The following is a 20,900-nucleotide window of genomic DNA, read 5'->3' as shown; positions in this document are numbered from 1 at the left end:
TCAGGAGAGTCTAGCAAGCTAGTAACCCTTCATATGGCTCTGGACCAATGAATTAGCTCTCAGTTCCTAAAAGGTGGGTTGACTCTTAGCTTAACATAAACAGGTCATTAAATGTGCTGTTAAATTATTATACAAGGGACATCCAGATTACTCAGGTTTCAGAGAACAGAGTTCTTTACTTGATTCTCGGTGGCTGGAACTTTCCACTGAAACAGAAGCACAGACAGACAGAAGGTTTGATCCCACTGCAGTGGCTTGGTTTGTCAGAGCAGGGCACTTGAGCGTCTGATCAAAGCGCTTTCCCGCTCTGTAGCTATGCACCGACTACTCGTTTGACGTCAGTGTCCCTCAATTTACTCAACTGCTTAGCCGGTTTTACGGCTGACCGCAGGACACTTGAACCCTGTGCATATTATCTACATCAGAGGCGGAACAAAAACCAGATCAGTCGCAGAGATATCATTCTCTTGTCACTCTTTGAAGAGCAAAACCTTGGTTCTGTTTTAAAAACACATTTTCAATTTCCCAACATCCTCACTTACACTGCACCTCACTTTCACCTCCTCACTTGCAGTATGTTTGCTTGTCGCTGTGTCTGCTGTGGTGTTGAGCAGAAGGCGCATTAGCACGTTATTGACAACACCTGTGTGGGTCTGAAAGGCCCAGGGCTAAGAAACCATTTACAGCCTCTCTGTGTGCCGTAACATCCAAGAAGAGTCAACAGGATACCCCCCCCCCCCCCCACAAAAAAAAAACACAGTTTCAACACACTTGGCAATGTATTTATCGTTACCTGTATATAATTTGACATGATAGAATACTTTTTTTTTTTTTTTTTTTCGCTTTGTTTCGGATGCAGTGCTGTCATGTGCAAAAACAAGCTGTACCGCAAACTGGCATAACTGAGAGCCAGCTACTTCTAGACCACTCGCACAAACAAAGGTATGATCTAATATTCCATGACACAGCCAGGGCTTCTGATTAGGTTTGCTGTCTAACAGAAAAGACATTTTTAGAGGTATTTTATGTCACGTGTACATGAAAAACATACTGCATAGATAAAAGAAAAGTGTCAAAAAATTGAAATCTGGATCTGCACTTAGCGACCAAAGGACAGCCATTATGTCCACAGCTGCCCATGGTGATAGATCATACTGGTAACCCTTTTTCTCTGTCCTGTTATTCCATAGAGACTAACGCGAGGCCTTGACCTCCCTCAGTTATGTTCTTGCACCCGGTGTAAAAAGCACCGCCGGTCATTTGAGCTCAAGCTCCGCCTCAACGATGTGACACCAGGCCTCCAGCTCGCCTGCTGCCCGGCTTCGTAGGCGCTCCTGACGGAGCCGTGGCGGGCGGCGGGTCTGGACTGCGCGTTGCGTTTGGCTTTGATGTCTGACAACAGCAGACAACTTGGCTGGCGCTGGCCACTCATGGTGCTCAGGGCCGGCGCTGAGACCAGCGACTCTGCGCTCCGGTGCGACTGGAAGCGGGATTGCTGGCGGTACCGGTCGGGCTGATCCTGGGCTCGGGGTCTGTGGCGAGAGCCCTTGTGGTGGTTCAGTATGTGCTCTTTGGCGTGGGTGAAAAAGGAGAGGAACCCAGCATTTCTGTCTTTTTTCACCGGCAAGGACGGAGACAGAGCTTGAGAGCACGTTGGCTGTAAATGAACCCTCGGTTTGAAGTTTGGTGGGCAGGACCAATCTCGCCTTTGCACGCTTGGCCGGACGGCAGTCCCCAGTGCTTTGAATAACCCGTCTCTCTGCCTCTGCCGGACGCCTGGACCTTCAGCACCTCGGCCGTTGACCGCCTGCGGTTTTAAAAAGGTCTTTAGGCACGGAGGTCTGTGTTGTCTGCTCAATGGCGGGGCGGTCTGCTGCAGGTTGGATTCCGGAAGCGGGTCGGCTATACAGCTGATGGTGAGGCTGCTGAGCTCGGACTGAATGGTCGACACCAGGGAGTCACTGAGCAGGTCTGAGGAACCCGAGTCGTGGTTCGAGATCTTCTCCAGAGTTTCTGCGTCTGTTGTCGTTGAGCTGTCGGTCGTATCCTCCGCCTGCCCCGCAGATGCCCTCAGTATTTCCTCTGCATGGAGCAGAGGTTCAAGGTCCAGTCGTGGATGCTGCGTGTTGTCCTTGTCCTCTGTGCGCTCAGAGACTGAGCTCTGTAGCTCGGCAAGAGATTCAGGCTTGGCAGTTTGAGTGTCTTCAGTCCGAGTCAGTTTCGCCTCAAAGTCTTTGTCTTGGTCCTTCTGAGAGGCGTGCACCGAGTTGTAAATGTTAAGTGGGAGAGTCCGGGACACGGACTCGTAAGTGGCAAAGCCCGGAACGGGTGTGGAGCTGGAGTTGAGCCGGTGGAACTCCTGATGGAAAGGTAAGACCGTGTTGCCCTTTACCAGAACAGCGTGACAGCGGTGGACCTGCCCCGACAGCCAGGAGAAGCTGGCAACACACACACACACACACACACACACACACACACACACACACGCACAGATTCGGAAGTTAGAGCGGTTGCACAATATCTGTTATTACAGCGTGAGCTCGTGTGACTGCGGATCATTTGTGTGCACAAGTGTTTGTGTTTCACATGAGTACCTGTATGTGCCAGTCAGCGCCTCAGTCCAGTCTCTGATGACGAAGCTCTCAGTCATCTGACCCGTCAGCCTCCTCCCGGTCCTGGCGCAGTAGGTGTGTCCAACGACACTCCGCACCGAAAACCTCTACAAATGCATCACAGGACTTTTTCAATGAACTGAACCTTTTATTTATTTTTTTCAAATTTGTGTGTGGATCAGTTCGGGCATTTCACAAAATTAGCTTTGATTTTACATTTTGCTTTTAGTTTAAAGTTTTTTTATTTTTATTTGAAAAATATTGTTCAAAACATGCAGTGGCTGATGCAAAGGCCGAAAGGAATTCCGGAGCATCGTCGCAATGTTGTTTTTGACTGACAGACTTTTATCACGTGCGGCGCGACGACTTTCGGCTCACGTCCAACAACATGCACCTTTACGAGCTTTTAAACCGGCCCGTGTTTGTTCAGCTCCAGGCATGTACTGCAGCCCTGGGTCACCTCGCAAAGAAGTTGCAAAGAAGGACTCCCCCCCCCGCCCCCGTCAGTCTACTTCTGTTTGAACACGTTCGTACTGAAGACGGCTGAAAGGTCAAAGGCTCACATGTACTCACGGGGAAGTTTTTGCCATCGAGTTCGAGCCCCCGCCACATGTCGACAAACAGGTTGAGGTTGGAGCGGTCAAGCAGCAGGTGAACAGACACGTTCCTCTTCTTGCAGGCCACCAGGACGTCGCACAGCAGCTCCACGTCACTGAAGAATTCCATCACTATAGCCAAGGCCTGCGTAGACAAGTTGACAAGCGTTCGTTCTTTCATTCTTCCACCACATCACACATTCCGCAGGAATATGGTAAATTCTCTTCATACCGTGTGAGTGCATTTGCCTGAGAATTAAGAAGGAAAAAACCAAACAGAGACAGGAAATGCACACACCATTTTTGCTTCTCTGATGAAGTTTCTGACCACGTCTTTAATGCCAGCAGGCCTTATGTCTGACGGGAGGTAAATCTGCACGGTAGGCTCGTCCTGGACCTGATTGGTGCCTGTAACACCTGGCGGGCAGGAGAAAAAAAACATTCAGAATTTGCAGGAACACTACAGAGGAGCTCCACTTTGGTTCAGTTGACTTTACCATTTTCTCTGTTGGGTGTGAGGGTCAGCTCAGTTTCTGCGGACGTCATTTTGTAGGTCAGCTCAGTCTCGGAGAGGACGGACAATCTTTCAAATTGGTCATCAGAAGCGTCAGGAGCAGCTGCGTTAAAAAAAAAAAAAAAGAGGTCCAACACAATAGATGAGGCAGCGTCCGTTGGATTTAAATGTGACCCAGTTATTAAAGGACCCAAACCTGTTTTTAATCTAATTTTTGACATATGACTCAGAAAGCTAGGAGGAATTAACTGGAACTACCTTAAACGGATTTTTAATGCTAATCCTCACAATTGCTCAGTTTTGACTTCAGAAACTGATACTTTCTCACTTTCAGCTCACGTTTGCTAGAAAACAGATCAAACAAAAAACATAAAAAAACAAACAAACAACAGACATGACTAGAGGCTAATTTTATTGTTAGGAAACATTTGTAATGTTATTTTGTATATATAGAGCAGGCATTGTCAAACTACGGCCCATTGAGATTTTTGATCCAGCCCATCGAACTTGAAGAAAAGTCATAAAATAGCTGTATTTCATCCTTTTTGTGTGTGTTATAAGAGTGGTTTCAATAAAGAGCTAAATACTGTGGGGCTTCAAAGACACGGATTTTATTCTAATGTTTTTGTTCATTTTCAATAGATATTAAAGCATGTTTTCTACATATCCCATGACATATTTTGTTCATCTGCTCCTGCTCCGGCCCCCTCCGTCACATTTTAAAACCCATTGTGGCCCCACCAGTCAAAAGGTTTGCCCACCCCTGCTATAGAACATTACAATTGATTTTGCAGGTGCGTCGGTGGAAAACACTCACAGCCTGCGCTGCCGTCCGTCCCATTTTGCAGGATGTAGGTCTTCTCCGGCTCCGACAGGAAGTCCACTTCCCCCTCCGCGGTCAGCATCTTGTGGTACGCCTCCAAACCTTGAGTGAGCATGGAGTCCACCGCCAGCCGCACGCTTTCGTTGTGGCTCAGGTCCGGCTGGGTCCTGCAGGTGTCCAGGTAGGAGAAGGAGGAGATGCAGAGGTCCTTGATGCGTCGCCTCATCTTCCCCTGGGGTTTAAACGTCCTTTGGTACACCATGGTAGTGCCGCCGTTCTCCATGCAGAACGGTACTGCAGAATCGAGTCCTCCTCAGTGATTCGTCCGTAAAAGCAGCAGCCGGCTGAGGCCAGAGCCGTGCATTAATCCTCGGCGACCGGGACGAGACTGTTTGGCTTCAGGTTTCTGAAGTGCAAGGCAGGGACATTCGGTTTTGCCGCCTGCTGGGAGGTAAAGACAACAAGAGACACGCCCCTTGCCTTCAGGGCCGATGATTTGCAGCGAACTAGTTGAGACAGTTGGGCGCAAAAGTCGTGCAGTTACATGTCTGACGTGACCTTTAAGGATGTGACAGCTGGGAATGTACAAACCACGTCTAATGGTTTAGCGATGCGCAGGTTTAGTGCTCAAGCTCAAGGACCAAAATATAATCATTCAATTATTCTGCACTGCAGAGCAAGTGAGGACTCCGGGTAACTAAAAAAATAGTTAAGAGACAATGAGTGACAGGAATGGTGATGGCTGTCATTCCAGATCAGGCCAGGCCACACCTGGATGCTAAGGGACCACAAGCAGACAGTGTGCAGACACGCCCAGACCAACAGCAGGTCTTTTTTTCACTCGATCATTGGCTCGAGTCCATCACTTCTTTTGTCTTGCTCTTCCTTTTCAATAGAACAAATGTCTCAGACACAAAACTTCAGGACAATCTCACTTCGAAATGTCCCAACCAAACTTGCCGCCTCTGTGTGTGGACGCCCCTTTAAAACAGGACCTCTTATACTTTATGTTTGGAATTGTTTACACACTGACACAGGAGCTAAACAAGATTAACAAGATCTCTTTGAAAAATACATTTTAAGCAGAAAGCAAAATACATGAAAAGGAATCGTTGACTTTGCAATCTTTTTGGCATGTGCTGAGTTTATGGGATTACAAAGATGACAAATTAGATTCTTTAAATCCCATTTCTGGATTTGGACAAAAGCCCAGAACACCCACATGGAAAATTCCTAAGTTGAATAGGCTCATTAACAAAAGATCATAGCATCACGATAAGATCCTGACAGAGAGACTGTGTCATATATACAAGGACTACTTGAACTCATAAATACTGCGTTAACATTTGCTATCAAAACAGTTCAAACGCAAATGATTGCAGGTGTTTTAGTCACATTTCAGACACGGAATCTCAAAAATAAGAACAAACACAAATATGAAGGAAGATTTGTACAATTGTTTTATTCAAAACTAGTTTTAAATAAGATAATTTACATGAAATACGTTCAAGTGGAAGTGAAAAAAAAAAAAAAACGCGATTTCCGATTAAAAAACATTGTGCAAAAATACAAAGAAAGAAAAAAAAGCGGTGTAACAATAACAGAGATGTGATGACTGCAGGCTTATTTCCAGAGGACCCTCCCATTTATTAAAGACGGCTCCCAAACCACTGGCTAAAAAAAAACTGTTGTTGTTTAACAAACTGGTTTTCATTAAGAGACATGCAATAACAGCCAGTTTCAACTGGTATTTGCCAAGTACGTGGTGGTTTTGTGTACTTCCAGCTTTCTTGGAGGGGCAACGCGAGGACAGAGACGCGTTCACTGGGGGACGGAGGACGTTGTGTGGACCGACTGGCAGGAGGTGGCGCTGCCTTCTCGGCCTCTGGCAGCCAGTTTCTGCCTCAGCTGCCGGACTTCTCTCAGCAGGACTCGCTCGCTGTTGTCCAGGTGGGCCCGGCCTCTGTCCAGGGAGACTGAGGGACAGACAGCAAATCGCAGTGGGAGAGTGTGGAAACCCAGTTGGAGCAAATAGTTGAGTTATGAAGGGGACACTTCAAAAAAAAAGAAAAGAAAACGGAGGCTTCAATCAGGCCTCGGAGTTGGCTGACAACAGGTGTTTCCAATGATACTAATTAAGCTGCTGTTCAATTCCCTTTGTACTTTGTTGCATGTCACGGAGTCATTATTTACTGTTTCATCTGCTGGGGATTTGCTCTTTGATCACCAGTCCAGGTTCTGTGACTGCTGCCGCCTAAATTGGATGTGCAGTACCTGCTGTTCCAACTACCACCAGTGGCTGCTTTTCCATTACAATTTTTCACAAAATAAAAGCGATATTTCTAAAATTTAGACAAAGTGCAAGTTTGGGTGTTTCCATGACCAGTTTTTTTTATTGCGATATTTTAGTTTTTTTGTGCAATTCTAGGGGCAATGGAAACACAGCTATTGTCACAAGAGGTCTTACTTCATAACGCACCGTTACTGTTTGGTTTCTGCCTGACTATAGAAACAGATCAATTGTCTAGAAACGTGCGTTAAAAACTTGATCCACGTGAAAAGTGTCCCGAGATAACTTTCTGTTGAGATGGCACCGCGCAAATAATGCAGATTAAAATTGAATCCAAGTCTGAGGAATCCCGATGCTGCTCGTGTGCCTCTTGGCTCGTGGTAAATAATCTAAAAGATTCGACTACATTCACCAACAGGCAGTTTCTTGTCCGTCTACGTCTTGGCTGCAATTCGGCAAACACATTGGCAAGACCGATCAAATTTCCAGGTAAGCGAACACATTGGAAGCGCATCGTCGTAAATAAATGTATTTTTTTTTTTTAACGGCCCTCTTTATTTGAGAAAGTGAATCACACTGGATAGGTCGTGCCATCACTCGCCCAGATCAGCTGTTGTTTATCGCTGCTTTGCTTCTGGTGTCCCTGTAATCAGGTTTTATGTGGCGTTATGCAACAGCTGGTTCTGACCAAACACCTTGTGATTGGACGAGGGGCATTCACTGAGTGATTACACGTAGCGCAACATTGCATTGATTTGAAGAAATGTTTTGTATTTTGGGTTTCAGTTCCTTTACAACATGGCAGTTGTGCGGATGTTCAAGGTTAACTGTATAATATTTGGAGATTTTGAGAAAGAAACAGTGACAAAAAGTCGTTTTTTTAGATTCTTTGTCTTTCAACTCCCCTGCATGAGCTTGGCGGTGAGCTACGGTGGCCTGTGCACCCAAACCTGGATACCTGGTCCACCTTCTTCTTTGTTGGTTTATTTGAAGACGCAAGCAGTTGCCATAATTATTAAAAGGCACTGTCAGGAGGGCTGGATTTCCATTCCCAACTTTCTTAATAATATGGTGCTGCAGCAAACTGGGAGTAAGACCCTTATTGCTCTTTGTATATTCTTATATATATATATATAAAAAAACTGCTTTTATTGTACTGCAATTATATACTTTCATTAATGTATTTATGGGCAGTATATTAAGCTTATACCAATATAAAAACCATAACTCATGCCAAATATTACACACTGGACTTTTAAGTTGTGGTTCAAGTGATATTAAGGACCACTGGGACAAGGTGCCACAACACAATATCACAAGAACAACAAGCACGTTTGAACGATTGAGAAGAAGTCTCCAAATGATTTTTTTTTGGCCAACTTACAATTAAGCGAGTTGCTCCCTGACGGCGAGGTACTGTTCAGACAAACTATCCTCGTCCCCGCCTCTTCTGCGGTGGTTGCTGCCCGGCTCGCGCACTGTCCGCCTCCGGCAGGATCGGCGAAAGTCACCCTGGGCCTGTGAGGAAGTCCCACGCTCCAGTAGGGCGACTCCTCCGTCCTCTGCCTCTGCTCCGCTGTCAGCAAAACAAGCACTGCAGTGTCAAAAGCACTGCAACATTCAGCTCAGTCTGTGGTATGCATGTATGTGTGTGTGTGTGTGTGTGTGTGTGTGTGTGTGTGTGTGTGTGTGTGTGTGTGTGTGTGTGTGTGTGTGTGCTTCCACCTGTGTTTGATCGAAGCCGCCAGAGCTCCTGCGACTGATCGCAGGTGCTCCTCACGTCATCCCACTGTACAGTGACAAAATCACAATATTACAGTTGGCAGTATTTACACACTGATATTCAGTAATCGGCAACAAAGTATTATTTTTCCTAATTTCCAATGCCTTTCAGTGATGCAGACGTAACCCTATTCACTGCATCCTCTTCCTTACATCAGCCAACTTCATGCATGGTGACCAAAAAAGCCCATAAACAATACTGTAACATCTCGGCATAAACGAACAAATACAGCATGTGATGTGTCAACCAACAAACGGTGGAGTTTTTCTCACCTTCATCCCTGCCGTGTGTCTTCTGCTAGCAGCCAGTCTGACCTCCTCCTGCTCCGCGTCCACCTGCTGCAGGCGCTGCGGCGCATCTCTGTGCCACTGGGACTCCAGCTGGTCCGCCTCTGCCCCAGGCGCCTCCAACACCTGTGTTTGCGTGCGCCGGGGTGTGTTAACGGCGAGAGAAAGCTCGCATACGGAAGAGCAGATTCAAAACGACGCTCCGACAGCTGCACCGGTGCAACGGGGCCGCAAGCAAACACATGTCGGTATTTCTGCTCAGACCCCCCCGAGATGGGATGTTTTCTCCAACCTGCTTGTTGGTCCCCGTGTTATGTCGCAACTTTGATTTGCTCTTCTTCTTCTCTTCTGTGTGTTCCACGGCCTGTTGCTTTTCCAATGAGTGCTGCAGGGAAACAATAATTCACAATAAGAATAAACAAATGGATGGATAGATAGATAGATAGGTAGATAGATAGATAGATAGATAGATAGATAGATAGATAGATAGATGTACTTTATTGATCCAAAATTGGGAAACTACACATTGCAAAATAAACAATCTGACACACAAGATTGACCCTTGTAAACCTCCTAAATTGTTGAATGTATCCATTGGCTAAGGAGCACATAGAAAACATGGAAGGCATGAAGCATGAAAGCTCTAGAATCTTTGTGCAAAGTCAGTCTGTAAATCAGTGCAGTCAATCAATCTTCATCGCCAAGGAAAGCCTCCACTGCCGCTCTGTGTTCTTCTAATTAATTGAATAAGGTAATCAGGTGCAGTTTGTACTAGCATGTAGTGCAGTGTGGAAGAGGGAGCAGCACAGCGAAAGGGAAACTGAGCGTCACCTGTTCGAGACGCATCCTCTGCGCTTCCAAGTCTCTGCGTCGGACTCTCAGATCCTGGATTGCTGCGACTATTTCCTGCTCCCGAAGTTCCATCTGTCGCACATTATCCTCTTTTTAGACAAGTTGCACACATTTCAGGACTTCTTCCTGGAGTGTGTGTTAGTAATAAGTCTATTTACGTCTTGGAGTCTAATGGGAGTTCAACGCAGACTTAAATCACAAACTGGAAGGAATCAAAAAAAATTCAAATCCCCAGTGATCTGTCTTATTGGACAATGCGGGCTGGTTACCTTTCTGCTGATCTCCTCATCTAGTGCTTGGATCTGTTTGGTCCTCTGGTCCTGCTGGCGTTTGAGGAAACGTTTCCTGGTGGTGTCCAACAGTGACTCCTGCACCCGCAGCTCCCTCTCCATGACTGCAAACCTGCAGAAAGCAGAGCGGCAACGAGACAGAGTCACGCCACTCGTTTCTCACAGGCCTGTGACGGTGATGAATTGTTTGTGCTCTGTTACTTTGCCCTCTGCTGGGTCAGTTTTTCCTCTTCCAGCGCGAGAAGCTTCCTACGCTGCTCCTCTGCCTTCTGCAGCAGCACCTGCATTCACAATTACTTAGAAGGTCTGAATCAACTGCAAGATCTTTGCATCAAGTAAACAAAACGACACGGCACTGACCTGCTGTGCATGGTAGGCTTCCTCTTCAGCCTGCCGTCGCACAAAATCTTCACGCATGGCTGAAAGCTCCTGCCTGCAAGCACACAAATCCAGACCGGTCACACATTTTCAAGAATTCTTGTTGGACATTTATAAACGACTCTCTCTCGCATATCTTCTTGATTGTGCTGTCTCACCTTTCTCGGAGATACTCCACCTCCTGCGCCCGTATCCTCTCCTTCTCCTGGGTGTGGTATTCCACTAAGAATTCTGGGTAGTGGTTGAACACAGGGTAGTGGCCTTGGGTCAGGGGTGCGAAGTCAGAAAGCAGAGTTCTGGGGTGGATGTCGTCCGGTGTGCTGCTCATGAGCCGGTAGGTCTCTTTTATCACGGCTCCCACATCCAGGTTGTTACGGTGGTGGAAAAAATACTGCAAGAGAGAGATTATGAGACAGTGAGTAAAGGATGGGGGGGTGGACACAGTGAAGGTCTGGAGTGGTGACATTTGAACAGATGAGAAGGGGCCAGCCGTCACCTCAAAGTCCTGTTTGCGAAAGCAGAGCAGCAGAGGCTCACGGCAGCAGGTGATGTAGGCCACGCAGGCCACGAGCAGGAAGGACGGGTGGTTGGAGAAGACCGAGTCGAAGAGGCGGAGCCACTCATCACGAGTCAACACCTCCGAGAAGAAGGTCTCCAGCAGGGGCCACGCGTAGAGCTGCCACAGATGTTAAGGTTGCAATAACAAAGTCGACGTGGACTTTGGAACAATGTTAAATTAATGTTACAGAACAAAATGTCTCAATGTCTGTTTGGACATACGACTGTTACAAAAAAAATAGTTTGAAAGCAAAACTGTATTTTTAGGGGACTACTTTGACTATTGGGAACCACCTGCTTTTACACTCCAATCACTTGCACTGATCTTAAAACAGAATGAAGGCGTTGAAAGAAAAATTGAGTGATTGCGTTGGGAAACTGCAGCAGCGCCAGGTAGTTTTAAAGTGTGACAGGCAAAAGCATTTTAATTTCCCACAACATTTATGTTTCTTCACTCAACGCTGACTGAACTCGTTTCCAAGTCTGTGGGTGCTCTTTTAAATAATTGCCACAGTGATGATTATCATACCCTTTTCTTGTTACCGAGGTAAACAATCTTCTTTTGTCTTGTTTGGCTGATCACCAGCTGCTGATGTTACCTGCGAGGTGACGCCGCGGTCCACCAGGTGCCGCAGCAGCTCCCGGTCGTGATGGGCCAGCACGTTCTCCACCATGCTCAGGATGTTCAGAGGCGGGTTGGGGAAGTACTCGAACCAGTGCTGACACCAATTCACTGAGTAGACAAGAGAAATGACATTATGAGTTTTATTCAAATGAGAAGCAATTAATGCTTGTGGTCCTAGAGGCACCATTCTCTGCATAAATATGGCATAAATTAGGGCTGTGCGATTAATCGATTTTAAATCGGAATCGGATTTTTTAGTCGGAACGATGTTAAATAGAGGTAAATCGGAAAATCTATTTTCCTCTTTCATGCTTCCGGGTTGGCGCCTCTTGGGTACCGTAGTCCTCGTACCGTACCGGACTCCCCCCTCGAGAAGCTGTTAACTGGCGAGTAAACATAGGTTTACTCGCATCTGGACTAGCCACAGCAGCTGTTAAAACCAGGAAGTGATTCTGTTTGCTGCCCTCACCACTACTTGGTCAATTATTTTTCCGATGTCGCATACAACACGCACTTGTCCCGTTTTTGTAGCATATTTAACGACATCTCCCCCCCCCAAAAAAAAAAATGAAATCGAAAATCGAAAAAAAAAAAAAGATCGGGATTTTTATTTTTGACCAAAATTGCCCAACCCTAGCATAAATGGAGATGTTGGCTGGCCAGTGGCCGAAGGGCAAAACACAGACCCCTAAATTGCTCCCGAATGGGCCCGCCTGTGCCTTGCATGTCAGCAGCCACCCACTGGTGTGTGAATGCATGTGTAAATCAGTGGATGAGAGGCTTTAATAAAGAGCTTTGGACACTGTGAAAGTGCAGAACAGTGCTATGTGCGTGCATTTACCATTTCAAGTAACGTTACATTTTCACTACTTTTTGTGGCGAGCTGCTTTAAAATAAAAAAAGAAATGAAAAAGAAATAGACAGACATACCTATGACGGTGGCCACCACTTCAAAGCAGAGCAGTGGGTTGTTCTGGAAGAGCTTCACGAAAGGAAACGTGATCAACGGAAGATACTCCACCTCTCCGAAGATGGCGGCCCAGTGAGCCAAGGCGGACAGAACCCTGTGAAAGCGGAAAATAGATTAAAATGAAATGCTGTCAAATGCGAAAATCAAGTTCAAAATCTTTTGAAATTAAAACACTACCTCTGCAGTCCCCGGTGCAGTTTCTGACTCTTGATGGGGTATTTATGGTGAAGCTTGGTGTACGCTGGATGCACGCCTCTGTCGGTCAAACTGCTGTAGGCCGCGTGGTTCTCTGGCAGGCGCAACAGAGAACGCCACACAAACATCCTGCAACATCATACGTGAGTATAGAATACTATACAGAAGACCTGAACTTGCCGGTTACTTGATAGAATGGAACCTGACCTGTACTTAGCAGGATATTCTCCAAACGACCTGAGTAGAGCCAGCAGTCTCTTTTTATTTAACCCAGCGGGAAGTTCATTCTGAAGAAAGAAAGAAAAATCACAACACCTTCTAGTCAGAGGGCACAAACGTTTAATGGGTCATAAAGTGTTTGAAGACATCAAACGCTGCTCTCCTCACCTCTTTGCCTTCAGCTACAGCCCCGGCAGGAGGTTGAGGTACCTTCTGGGTTCGCCTGCTGGAGCTCTTGACTGCTCTCTTGTGGATGTCTGAACTGGCCTTGACTTTCGGGGCTGACGTTTTCTGATCGACTTCAGCCCCAGAAATCACTTCCGCTTGAGGGGGTGGAGCCTGCGCGAGGGTAACAGACATACAAGATGTAAACACACACATCTAAGAAAATTTTAGGATTTTCGCCACATCACGTAAGATCTCGTATCACAATTCAGTGCCACCTTGTTAACTTCCCGGGTGAGACTGCGAGTGCAGTAGATGTTGATGCTGCCGTTATTCATGGTGGTTACTATGTAGCGGCCGTTAGGGCTGACTGCCGCCGTGGTGATGCCGTCGTCATGGGAACCGATGCAGAAGAGCAGCTTGTGGGTGTTAATGTTTATGAAGCGCATCACGCCGTCCTGACTCAGCACGGCGAGGATCTGCAGGGAGATGAACAAGAAGCAATGTTTTAGATTTACAAACAACAGACACAATCCCGCAGGAGGCAGGGAAGTGCTTTGCATTGTGAACCTGGTTGGCTCCTCCATCAAAACTGTCTGGCAGGAACTCCAGCTGTCTGACAGCGCGGACATGGGGAGGCATCTGAATCACTCTGATCAGCTCATTGCCCTCCAAAGACCACAGATGAAGCAGGTTGGAACGACCGCCAGCAGCGAGGAACTTACCATCCCTGCCGACACAAGTCAGGCTCTCTTAATTTGTTATCGTTACATCATAACTCTTAAAAAAAGAAATGTTGCTCGTGATGAGAGACGCACTGTGTGGCAGCAAAGGCTTTGTAGGAGATTTTGGGTCTGGTTTCAGGCACCGGAAGCTGATGTTTGCAGACGAGACCGTCGGTCTCCCAAGCGAAGATGGAGTCATCACTGAAACAACTCAGCATGATGTTACTGGCAGGCAGGAAAAACACCTGCAACAAGAACACCATGATTATAATAGTATCAAGCTGCTGTTTGAAGCTTTTCAGAACCAATCTTTTAACATTTACCTTCTGAATGCCAACAGACTGCCTGGTAGTGAGCTTCCTTATCCTAAGAAAGGTGTCCAGGTCCCAGAGGTGCGCTGCGTCCAGGGAAGTGCTGACGGCATAGTGACCTGAACCGTGGATGGAGATGGACGAAACTGCTCCTTCGTGACCCCTCATCCAACTTACCAGCTGCTTTGTGTCTGAAAGAAAGAGTGCATCTCAGAAGGAATCAATCATCAGGAGGTACTGTTGCAGAGGCCGACCAAAGCCAGGACTCGTCCAGCGTACCCTACCTTTATCAAAACACTTGATGGTGTTGTCAGCCAGGGCCACGAGGAACTCGGTGGTTCTGTGGGGATTAAAGGCCAAAGCAGTAGAGGCCTGCCCTGTTTTCTGCACCAGATGGAACCTGTCCGCAGGGATTTGGTTGAAAAACAGTTTCAGGTTGATCTTCTTCGACATTTACGTCTGTAGCAATATCATAACAAACGTTTTACTTTGGGAAAAGATCAACATTTTCAGGTCATTCCCCTCTTAATTATTATGAATGAATTGTCCTAAAGTGAATAAGGAAAAATAATAAAGCAAGATGAGAAACAGTTTTGAGAACAGTCAGACCTGTTTCTGTTCAAGTCAAAAGCATAAATGTTTCCATGTTGATCTGCTGCCAAGAAGCAGTCTCCAGTGGTGTCAAAGGCCAGGTGGAGGAAACGCACCGCCTTGGCCTGCTGAGCGGTGCGTACCACCGTCAGCATCAAACTGAAGAGGGCGAAAGAAAAGCGCGCCATTAGCGACAGAACATAAACAAATGCTGCCATCTAGTGGTTGAGATATATATATATATATATATATATATATATATATATATATATATATATATATATATATATATATATATATATATATATATATATGTATATAAAAACTTGCTCAGCTAAAGCGATAGGACGGATTCGATTGCATAGCAGACGGAGTTATTATACTATCATGGCTTTTAAATAATAACTTCACATATGGATATTATCTACAAAACAACAACACAATTTTGATACGGAAAACCTTAAATCCTAAACCTTAATACAAAATCCACTTCAAAACTAAATTGGAGTTGACTTTTATGAAGCAGTGGAGTATATCACATTGTGTTGTAAAATCTGGTTAATTAATTTAGTGAATTAAAAACAGGGTAATATTCTGATCTGACATGAGCTTTCATTCATTTTGTCATCTCTAATAGAATACACTGAATTAGAACGACACGGTGAGATCAACAGGTGTTATGATCGATCACACACATCAATACCAGCAGTGTATATAATCTGATATCGATTCCATATTACAGAAGTGACTTTACAATGAAGATAAATCTGTCAGCAGCTTCAGCTGCATATTTAAACTAAGTGACCAAGACTTAGATCTTACCCCTTGCCTGGTGTTGATTTCCAGTGCCAAACTTTTCCTTCTTCTTTATTTCTAATGTCCATAACCTCCATGTTTAAGGCGTTGTTGGTCAATTTGAACTAACGTATTACCTTTGATGATAGACAGATGCTGAGATGCTACTTTCTCCCGGTTAGTAGAGACATGGCTAATCGACAAAACCAGCCCGTTGGATTAACTGTTGTCGAGTCAAACAAGCTGCGCCAAATGTAAACGCTTTTGTGCAAGTTAAAGCTGCAGCTTTAGCGGGGTTTCACTTTAAGGTATTACGAAGTGAATCTTTTGGAACAATTAGTTTACGTTTCTGGGCAAACTACTTAGGTCAACGACGTTGATAGTACAGACTTCGAGGTTTGAGGCTCACTCCGCCTACTTTCTGAAAACGTCATTTCCCCTTAACTACGGACGCCGATGTGGATGCCAAACTATACGGTTTAAATGAGCGGGTTTTTTTTCTACGTAAAAACATTTCCCATACGAGGGACTATGTATGAAGGAAAGGCTTACACTTATCATGAACATGTAGATTTAAAAAAACGTTTATTTATCAAACAGAAATCCATAAACATTTTTGTTTGTAATAAAACTGAATTCACTCGTCATAACTGATAAAGAGTATGCGAAAAAGCTGCGCAGCCGCATCGACCTAAAACATTTCGTAAACTCAGAAAAACACTGTGGACAAGCAGAAAGTATTCATATTTCGCGTTTGTTTGTCGACAGTTCATGCGTCGCATAAATATGACGTAACAGAGTCACCAGCCGCGTGCAGCACGGAAGTTGCAGCTAAATAAATGTAGAGCAAGGGTTAGAAATGTTCCCAACGGAGTTTAGATTATGTCGTACAGGATTCAGCATCACCACATGCTTTTCGTTGAGTTTCTGCTGTATGTGATAAAATGAACCGGGGGCATATAGTCTTCTGAGTGTACATAATGTCGATCTTTTCTGCGATCAACAGGTCGAGCTCCTATATGCAGTCACATAAAACTCAGGTTCCATTCGATGTAAGGATCGCTTTCTACACCACACACTTAATGTACATGTTACAAAAACCAAACAAAACTCATTTTTGCTGCTGTAAGGTAAACAGAGCAACGCCTCTGGCACATGGATGTTTCTGTCTCTTAACCTCAAGTGCAACACCAAGAAAGTGTATTATAGCGACAATCCGGTTGTATTATCTTTACATTATTAAGGTACAGTATAAAACGATCTTCCAAATAAATAAAAATAGGCCAGTTACCATATAAACACACTCTGATTTAACTGTAATTTGTATGTAACTCCCATTTTCAAAAATCCTATGATACGCAATGCGAACGTTTTTGTAACGAGTTCCTAACTTTACTTTGAAAAGAAGACCGGATGTAGTCCTCCGACCTCATATGCAAAGCTAGTGTACCATGGTTAGCCACGTCATGTAAACTAAGCAGTGTAGAAGGTTTGCTTTAAAGACAGCAGTTGTATTTCGGGGGAGATATTTCACTTAATTTTATAAAGGGAACTTCGTGTGTCAGCAGGTATAAACAAATATGTCAGACGTTGGGGACTGGTTCAAAAGCATCCCTCCCATCACCCGGACCTGGTTTGCTGCCTCTGTTGCTTTCCCCCTCATTGGAGTTCTTGGCTTAATAGATTTCAGGAATTTTATCCTGGTTCCGGAGCTAGTCATCAGCAGATTCCACGTAAGTCGCCTTTTCACCCCTATGACGTTTTACTGTTCGAACATAGCCAAGAAAGGTTTGGGTCGTTGTATTTTCTCTGTGCTCAGTCATTTAGCATTCGGCTAAGCAAGGCTAGCTTCGTTGGCCTATGTTGCGTGTCAGCCAATCACAAGGCTCAACGTGTGGGTCGACGACTTCCGGATGTTGTCACAGTACAACAATAGTGAAATAACTGCAAAAATAAGATAACGACACTATCAATATGATTATAATAATAATTGTATCTCACAGATGAAATATTATTTTTTTTCACTGCTGATTTACAGAGAGACAGACGGACTCTGATCTCACTTGATTCCATTTAAATTTAGTGTTAATCTTTTAACATCTCTCTATTTCCCCCCCCCAGCTATGGAGACCGATCACTGCCACCTTTTTCTTCCCAACTGGGTTCTTGTACCTTGTCAACCTTTATTTCCTCTACCAGTACTCTTCCCGACTGGAAACAGGTATTTAAAGTCACGCACACGCACACAAACAAACGTGTGTCTCACTAATTTCTTTCTTGCTCTTGTCCTGCCTGCAGGTGTGTTTGATACCAGACCTGCAGATTATGTGTTCATGCTCCTCTTCAACTGGATCTGCATAGTTGTATCCTTTGTCTGCCTTCAAAAAGCAGAACACTCTTGATTGAACGACTGTGTTGCACTCCATCAGCAAATGTTCGTCAGCCCGTAACGTTGCCTCTCTGTTTGCCTCCATCCTGCTCCACCATTGATTCTTGCTCCCTGCTGCTTTTCCCTTTTATATGCCTGCCTTTTCCACCTCTGTCCCTGGCTCTCTGCAGCACTGTGCCATGTCACGGTGGCTCTACGCCAATGGCCCAGCCTCATTCCACTCCTACAGAGTACAAAAAATAATCTGGGTCACATGCTGCACCAGCACAATGTTTCACTTTGAGACATTTCTGGCTTTATGAGACTAACTCAGGAAAAGTTCTGTAAGTGTAATGGTATTTTCCACCATCAAATTGTGTAGTCTGTGGCCCAGTTTGAGCTCTGGCCTGCTCACAAGGAAGCAGTTGAATTGGTTGCTTGTATGTTGATGTTTAAGCTTTGATCATACAGACCCATGCTATTGTTGACCTTGACTGTCGCTGTAGATTGCTGGAATGTTGATTCACATGCGGGTAAGAATCCTCCTCAAACAGTCCATATTATATTAATTTCACTTATGTATTTTTCATCCCAGCCTTGATCAATTCATTATCAAAAAAGACAGAGATTCAGATAACATTCACATACTAGCCGTCTGTGTACGGCCACTTGAAAATATGTTACATTTTCAGTTTTAGGCAAAAATAATGCATTGCTGGAACAAAAACAATGCATCTGCCAGGTGTTTTCAGAAGTTGGAGCAAACAAGCTGTCATTGAATCCCCAGTAATGAGAAAAGTTCATCCTTTACTACTGCTGTTTGCTCCAATTTTCAGAAAGCCTTTGGGCGTTTTGGCCCATTGTGGTGCTAATAGTTTAAAGAACGCATCTTGGATAATTCATTGATAATTAGGATAATCGTGCGAGGCTGCACTTCAGATGGCTGGGATGAAATACTCACTCATAGGATTTTTTTCCTCCATACCTTCCTGATTTTTACAGTTTAAGAACTCTGCTTGCATGGCTTTCTTGTGTAAAGCAGTCACTCAGTACTCTGCCTTGTTGTTGTTTACAGCTGCTGATGATCCCACTGATCATGTCAGTTCTCTACGTCTGGGCTCAGTTCAACAAAGACACTATTGTGACCTTCTGGTTCGGAACACGGTTCAAGGTATCCCGCATTTTAGTCACAGGGCCGCCGCACACTGCGTGCCGGCAGGTTGATGGATGATGGTTGAAAAGCAGTGTAAAGCTCAGCCATGAGTTGAGCTGTGCCACACTGTCATGCTCATGACAATCTGGTGTTTGTTGCTCTGTCTGCCAGGCACATTATCTACCCTGGGTCATCCTGATTTTCAACTTCATCATTGGAGGCTCGTAAGTATTCACATGATCTGTTCAGCAGTGATAACGTGTTTATGAATCAAGATTATTTAAAGCGTGAGGACCACAGTTTGATGCTGTGGCTTGTGGGGTATTTTGCCTTTTCACAAACATACAGTATGAGAACTCTTGAAGGCACGTCTGTCGTTGTGCTTTAAGAGCTAAAATAGCCTAAGAGTGTTTCTCCATCCAGAAGTCATGTTCTCTGTTACTTCAGTTGGACTGAATTAATAATGAGCCAAACACTTTGTCAATGTTGTGTTTTAGCAATTATAAATATTGTGTTTCCTTTGCTCTTGCAGTTTTGTTAACGAGCTGACAGGGAACCTGGTGGGCCACCTCTACTACTTCCTCATGTTCAAATATCCCATAGACCTGGGAGGTCGCTCCTTCATCTCCACCCCTGATATCCTGTGAGCTTCTTCTTTTTTTTTTTTTTTAAATGAAATATCTTGAAGATACCCTTTCACCTTTGCTCACAAGACATCTCCCCCACCCCATCCCCCCATCCCCCCACCCCCAGGTACCAATACTTCCCCAACAGGAGGGGCTTTGGCGGTTTTGGAGCCCCTCCCCCCAGGAGACCGGTGGTCGCTCAGGAGCCAATGGCAGGGAGCGGTGCAGGAGGACGTCACAACTGGGGCCAAGGCAACCGCCTGGGGGCCGACTGAACAAAGATGAGAGGAGAGAGAAGCCACGCCCCTGGTTCACCACAGTTGGGAATGCAGTCAAGGTTCAGGATTTAAATGCTTGCTTCCTGTCATTATTCCGTGTATGGGGGCAGAAACACCATTTCAAGGGTCCCACTTTGTATCATTTTCAGATCTTCATTTTTCATCCTCAACACCGGTGCAGCAGACTCACCCAGTCAATGATCCAAAAGCAAAACTAGTACAAACAGCCTTCTGTCAATCTTCAGAAAAAAGCACTTTTCTAAATTTCGGATAGATCAGTGACAGGTTAGAGACATATGTTGTTGATAAAACAAATAAATAATTAAGTACAATAAAAAAAAAAAAAGAAAAAGTTGATTTTGTGTGGGATAAAAATTGGGGGAAGCAAGCATTTAAACCAAGGCAGTGTTGCACTGCACTACTTGGACTCTGGCTACAGATTTCAATACATAAAGGCAGCTGCCAAAATCCTATAGAACCTTTATCATTATTATTATTATTATTTTTTTTTTTTCAAAAAGGTGGATACATTTTTCCTTCCACTGTTTTGTTTGTCTTTGTACCCCTTCACCTTCCGCCCTCACCCTGCCAAGATTTGAGTCGCTGCAGCTGCACGCCACCGTCCTTGCTCTCCCACTGTGATGAAATATCAGATTACATTGTGATTAGTGCCAGCGAGCCCTCCAGAGGGCTGGGGCGGCGTCACCTCCAGCGCACAGTCTCCACCATTGAATTGGAATGGGTGTAAGATTTTTTTTTTTTTAAGCCTGTGTCTTGAGATCTGAATAACGATGAGGATTTTCTTTTATTGTAAATATAACAAGTTGTTTATTGAAAGGTGAACGAGTCTAAGTGTGTTATTGTCATACTGTATTCTCTCTCTCTCTCTCTCTCTC

At 45.0% G+C, this 20,900-nt stretch overlaps 3 protein-coding genes and 1 long non-coding RNA gene across 4 annotated transcripts; 2 read left to right on the top strand and 2 right to left on the bottom strand.

Moving 5' to 3' along the window:
• Positions 1-778: 778 nt before the first annotated feature.
• Positions 779-5,447, bottom strand: LOC142879538 (uncharacterized). Its single transcript, XM_076012898.1, has 6 exons — positions 4,540-5,447; positions 3,706-3,825; positions 3,507-3,625; positions 3,186-3,353; positions 2,595-2,719; positions 779-2,438 (listed from the first exon to the last, which is right to left on the bottom strand). The coding sequence occupies exons 1-6, from the start codon at positions 4,826-4,828 to the stop codon at positions 1,217-1,219; spliced, it is 2,043 nt and encodes a 680-aa protein (XP_075869013.1). The 5' UTR covers positions 4,829-5,447; the 3' UTR covers positions 779-1,216.
• A 144-nt stretch (positions 5,448-5,591) lies between these two features.
• tbc1d31 (TBC1 domain family, member 31) lies at positions 5,592-16,151 on the bottom strand. Its single transcript, XM_076012890.1, has 23 exons — positions 15,607-16,151; positions 14,803-14,943; positions 14,478-14,593; positions 14,206-14,384; positions 13,976-14,127; positions 13,728-13,887; positions 13,436-13,636; positions 13,161-13,331; positions 12,981-13,060; positions 12,756-12,902; positions 12,539-12,672; positions 11,583-11,716; positions 10,922-11,101; positions 10,584-10,816; positions 10,408-10,480; positions 10,249-10,328; positions 10,027-10,159; positions 9,737-9,829; positions 9,198-9,290; positions 8,891-9,031; positions 8,561-8,624; positions 8,220-8,411; positions 5,592-6,521 (listed from the first exon to the last, which is right to left on the bottom strand). The coding sequence occupies exons 1-23, from the start codon at positions 15,675-15,677 to the stop codon at positions 6,367-6,369; spliced, it is 3,123 nt and encodes a 1,040-aa protein (XP_075869005.1). The 5' UTR covers positions 15,678-16,151; the 3' UTR covers positions 5,592-6,366.
• On the top strand, positions 6,661-7,963 carry LOC142879547 (uncharacterized). Its single transcript, XR_012925321.1, has 2 exons — positions 6,661-6,930; positions 7,117-7,963. It is a non-coding gene; the product is annotated as an uncharacterized LOC142879547 (long non-coding RNA).
• An 843-nt stretch (positions 16,152-16,994) lies between the features above and the next one.
• On the top strand, positions 16,995-20,847 carry derl1 (derlin 1). Its single transcript, XM_076012903.1, has 8 exons — positions 16,995-17,312; positions 17,701-17,800; positions 17,878-17,942; positions 18,454-18,480; positions 19,023-19,118; positions 19,272-19,324; positions 19,633-19,743; positions 19,854-20,847. Exons 1-8 carry the CDS (start codon positions 17,160-17,162, stop codon positions 19,999-20,001), a joined length of 753 nt encoding a protein of 250 aa, XP_075869018.1. The 5' UTR covers positions 16,995-17,159; the 3' UTR covers positions 20,002-20,847.
• Positions 20,848-20,900: the final 53 nt, after the last annotated feature.

Source organism: Nelusetta ayraudi, unplaced genomic scaffold (assembly GCF_046127955.1).
Source record: "Nelusetta ayraudi isolate G7.1 ecotype Tasmania unplaced genomic scaffold, CSIRO-AGI_Nayr_v1 ptg000136l, whole genome shotgun sequence".
Classification (NCBI taxonomy): domain Eukaryota; kingdom Metazoa; phylum Chordata; class Actinopteri; order Tetraodontiformes; family Monacanthidae; genus Nelusetta; species Nelusetta ayraudi.
The sequence above is the reverse complement of the archived record's forward strand: the minus strand, read 5'-3'. Positions and strand labels throughout refer to the sequence as shown.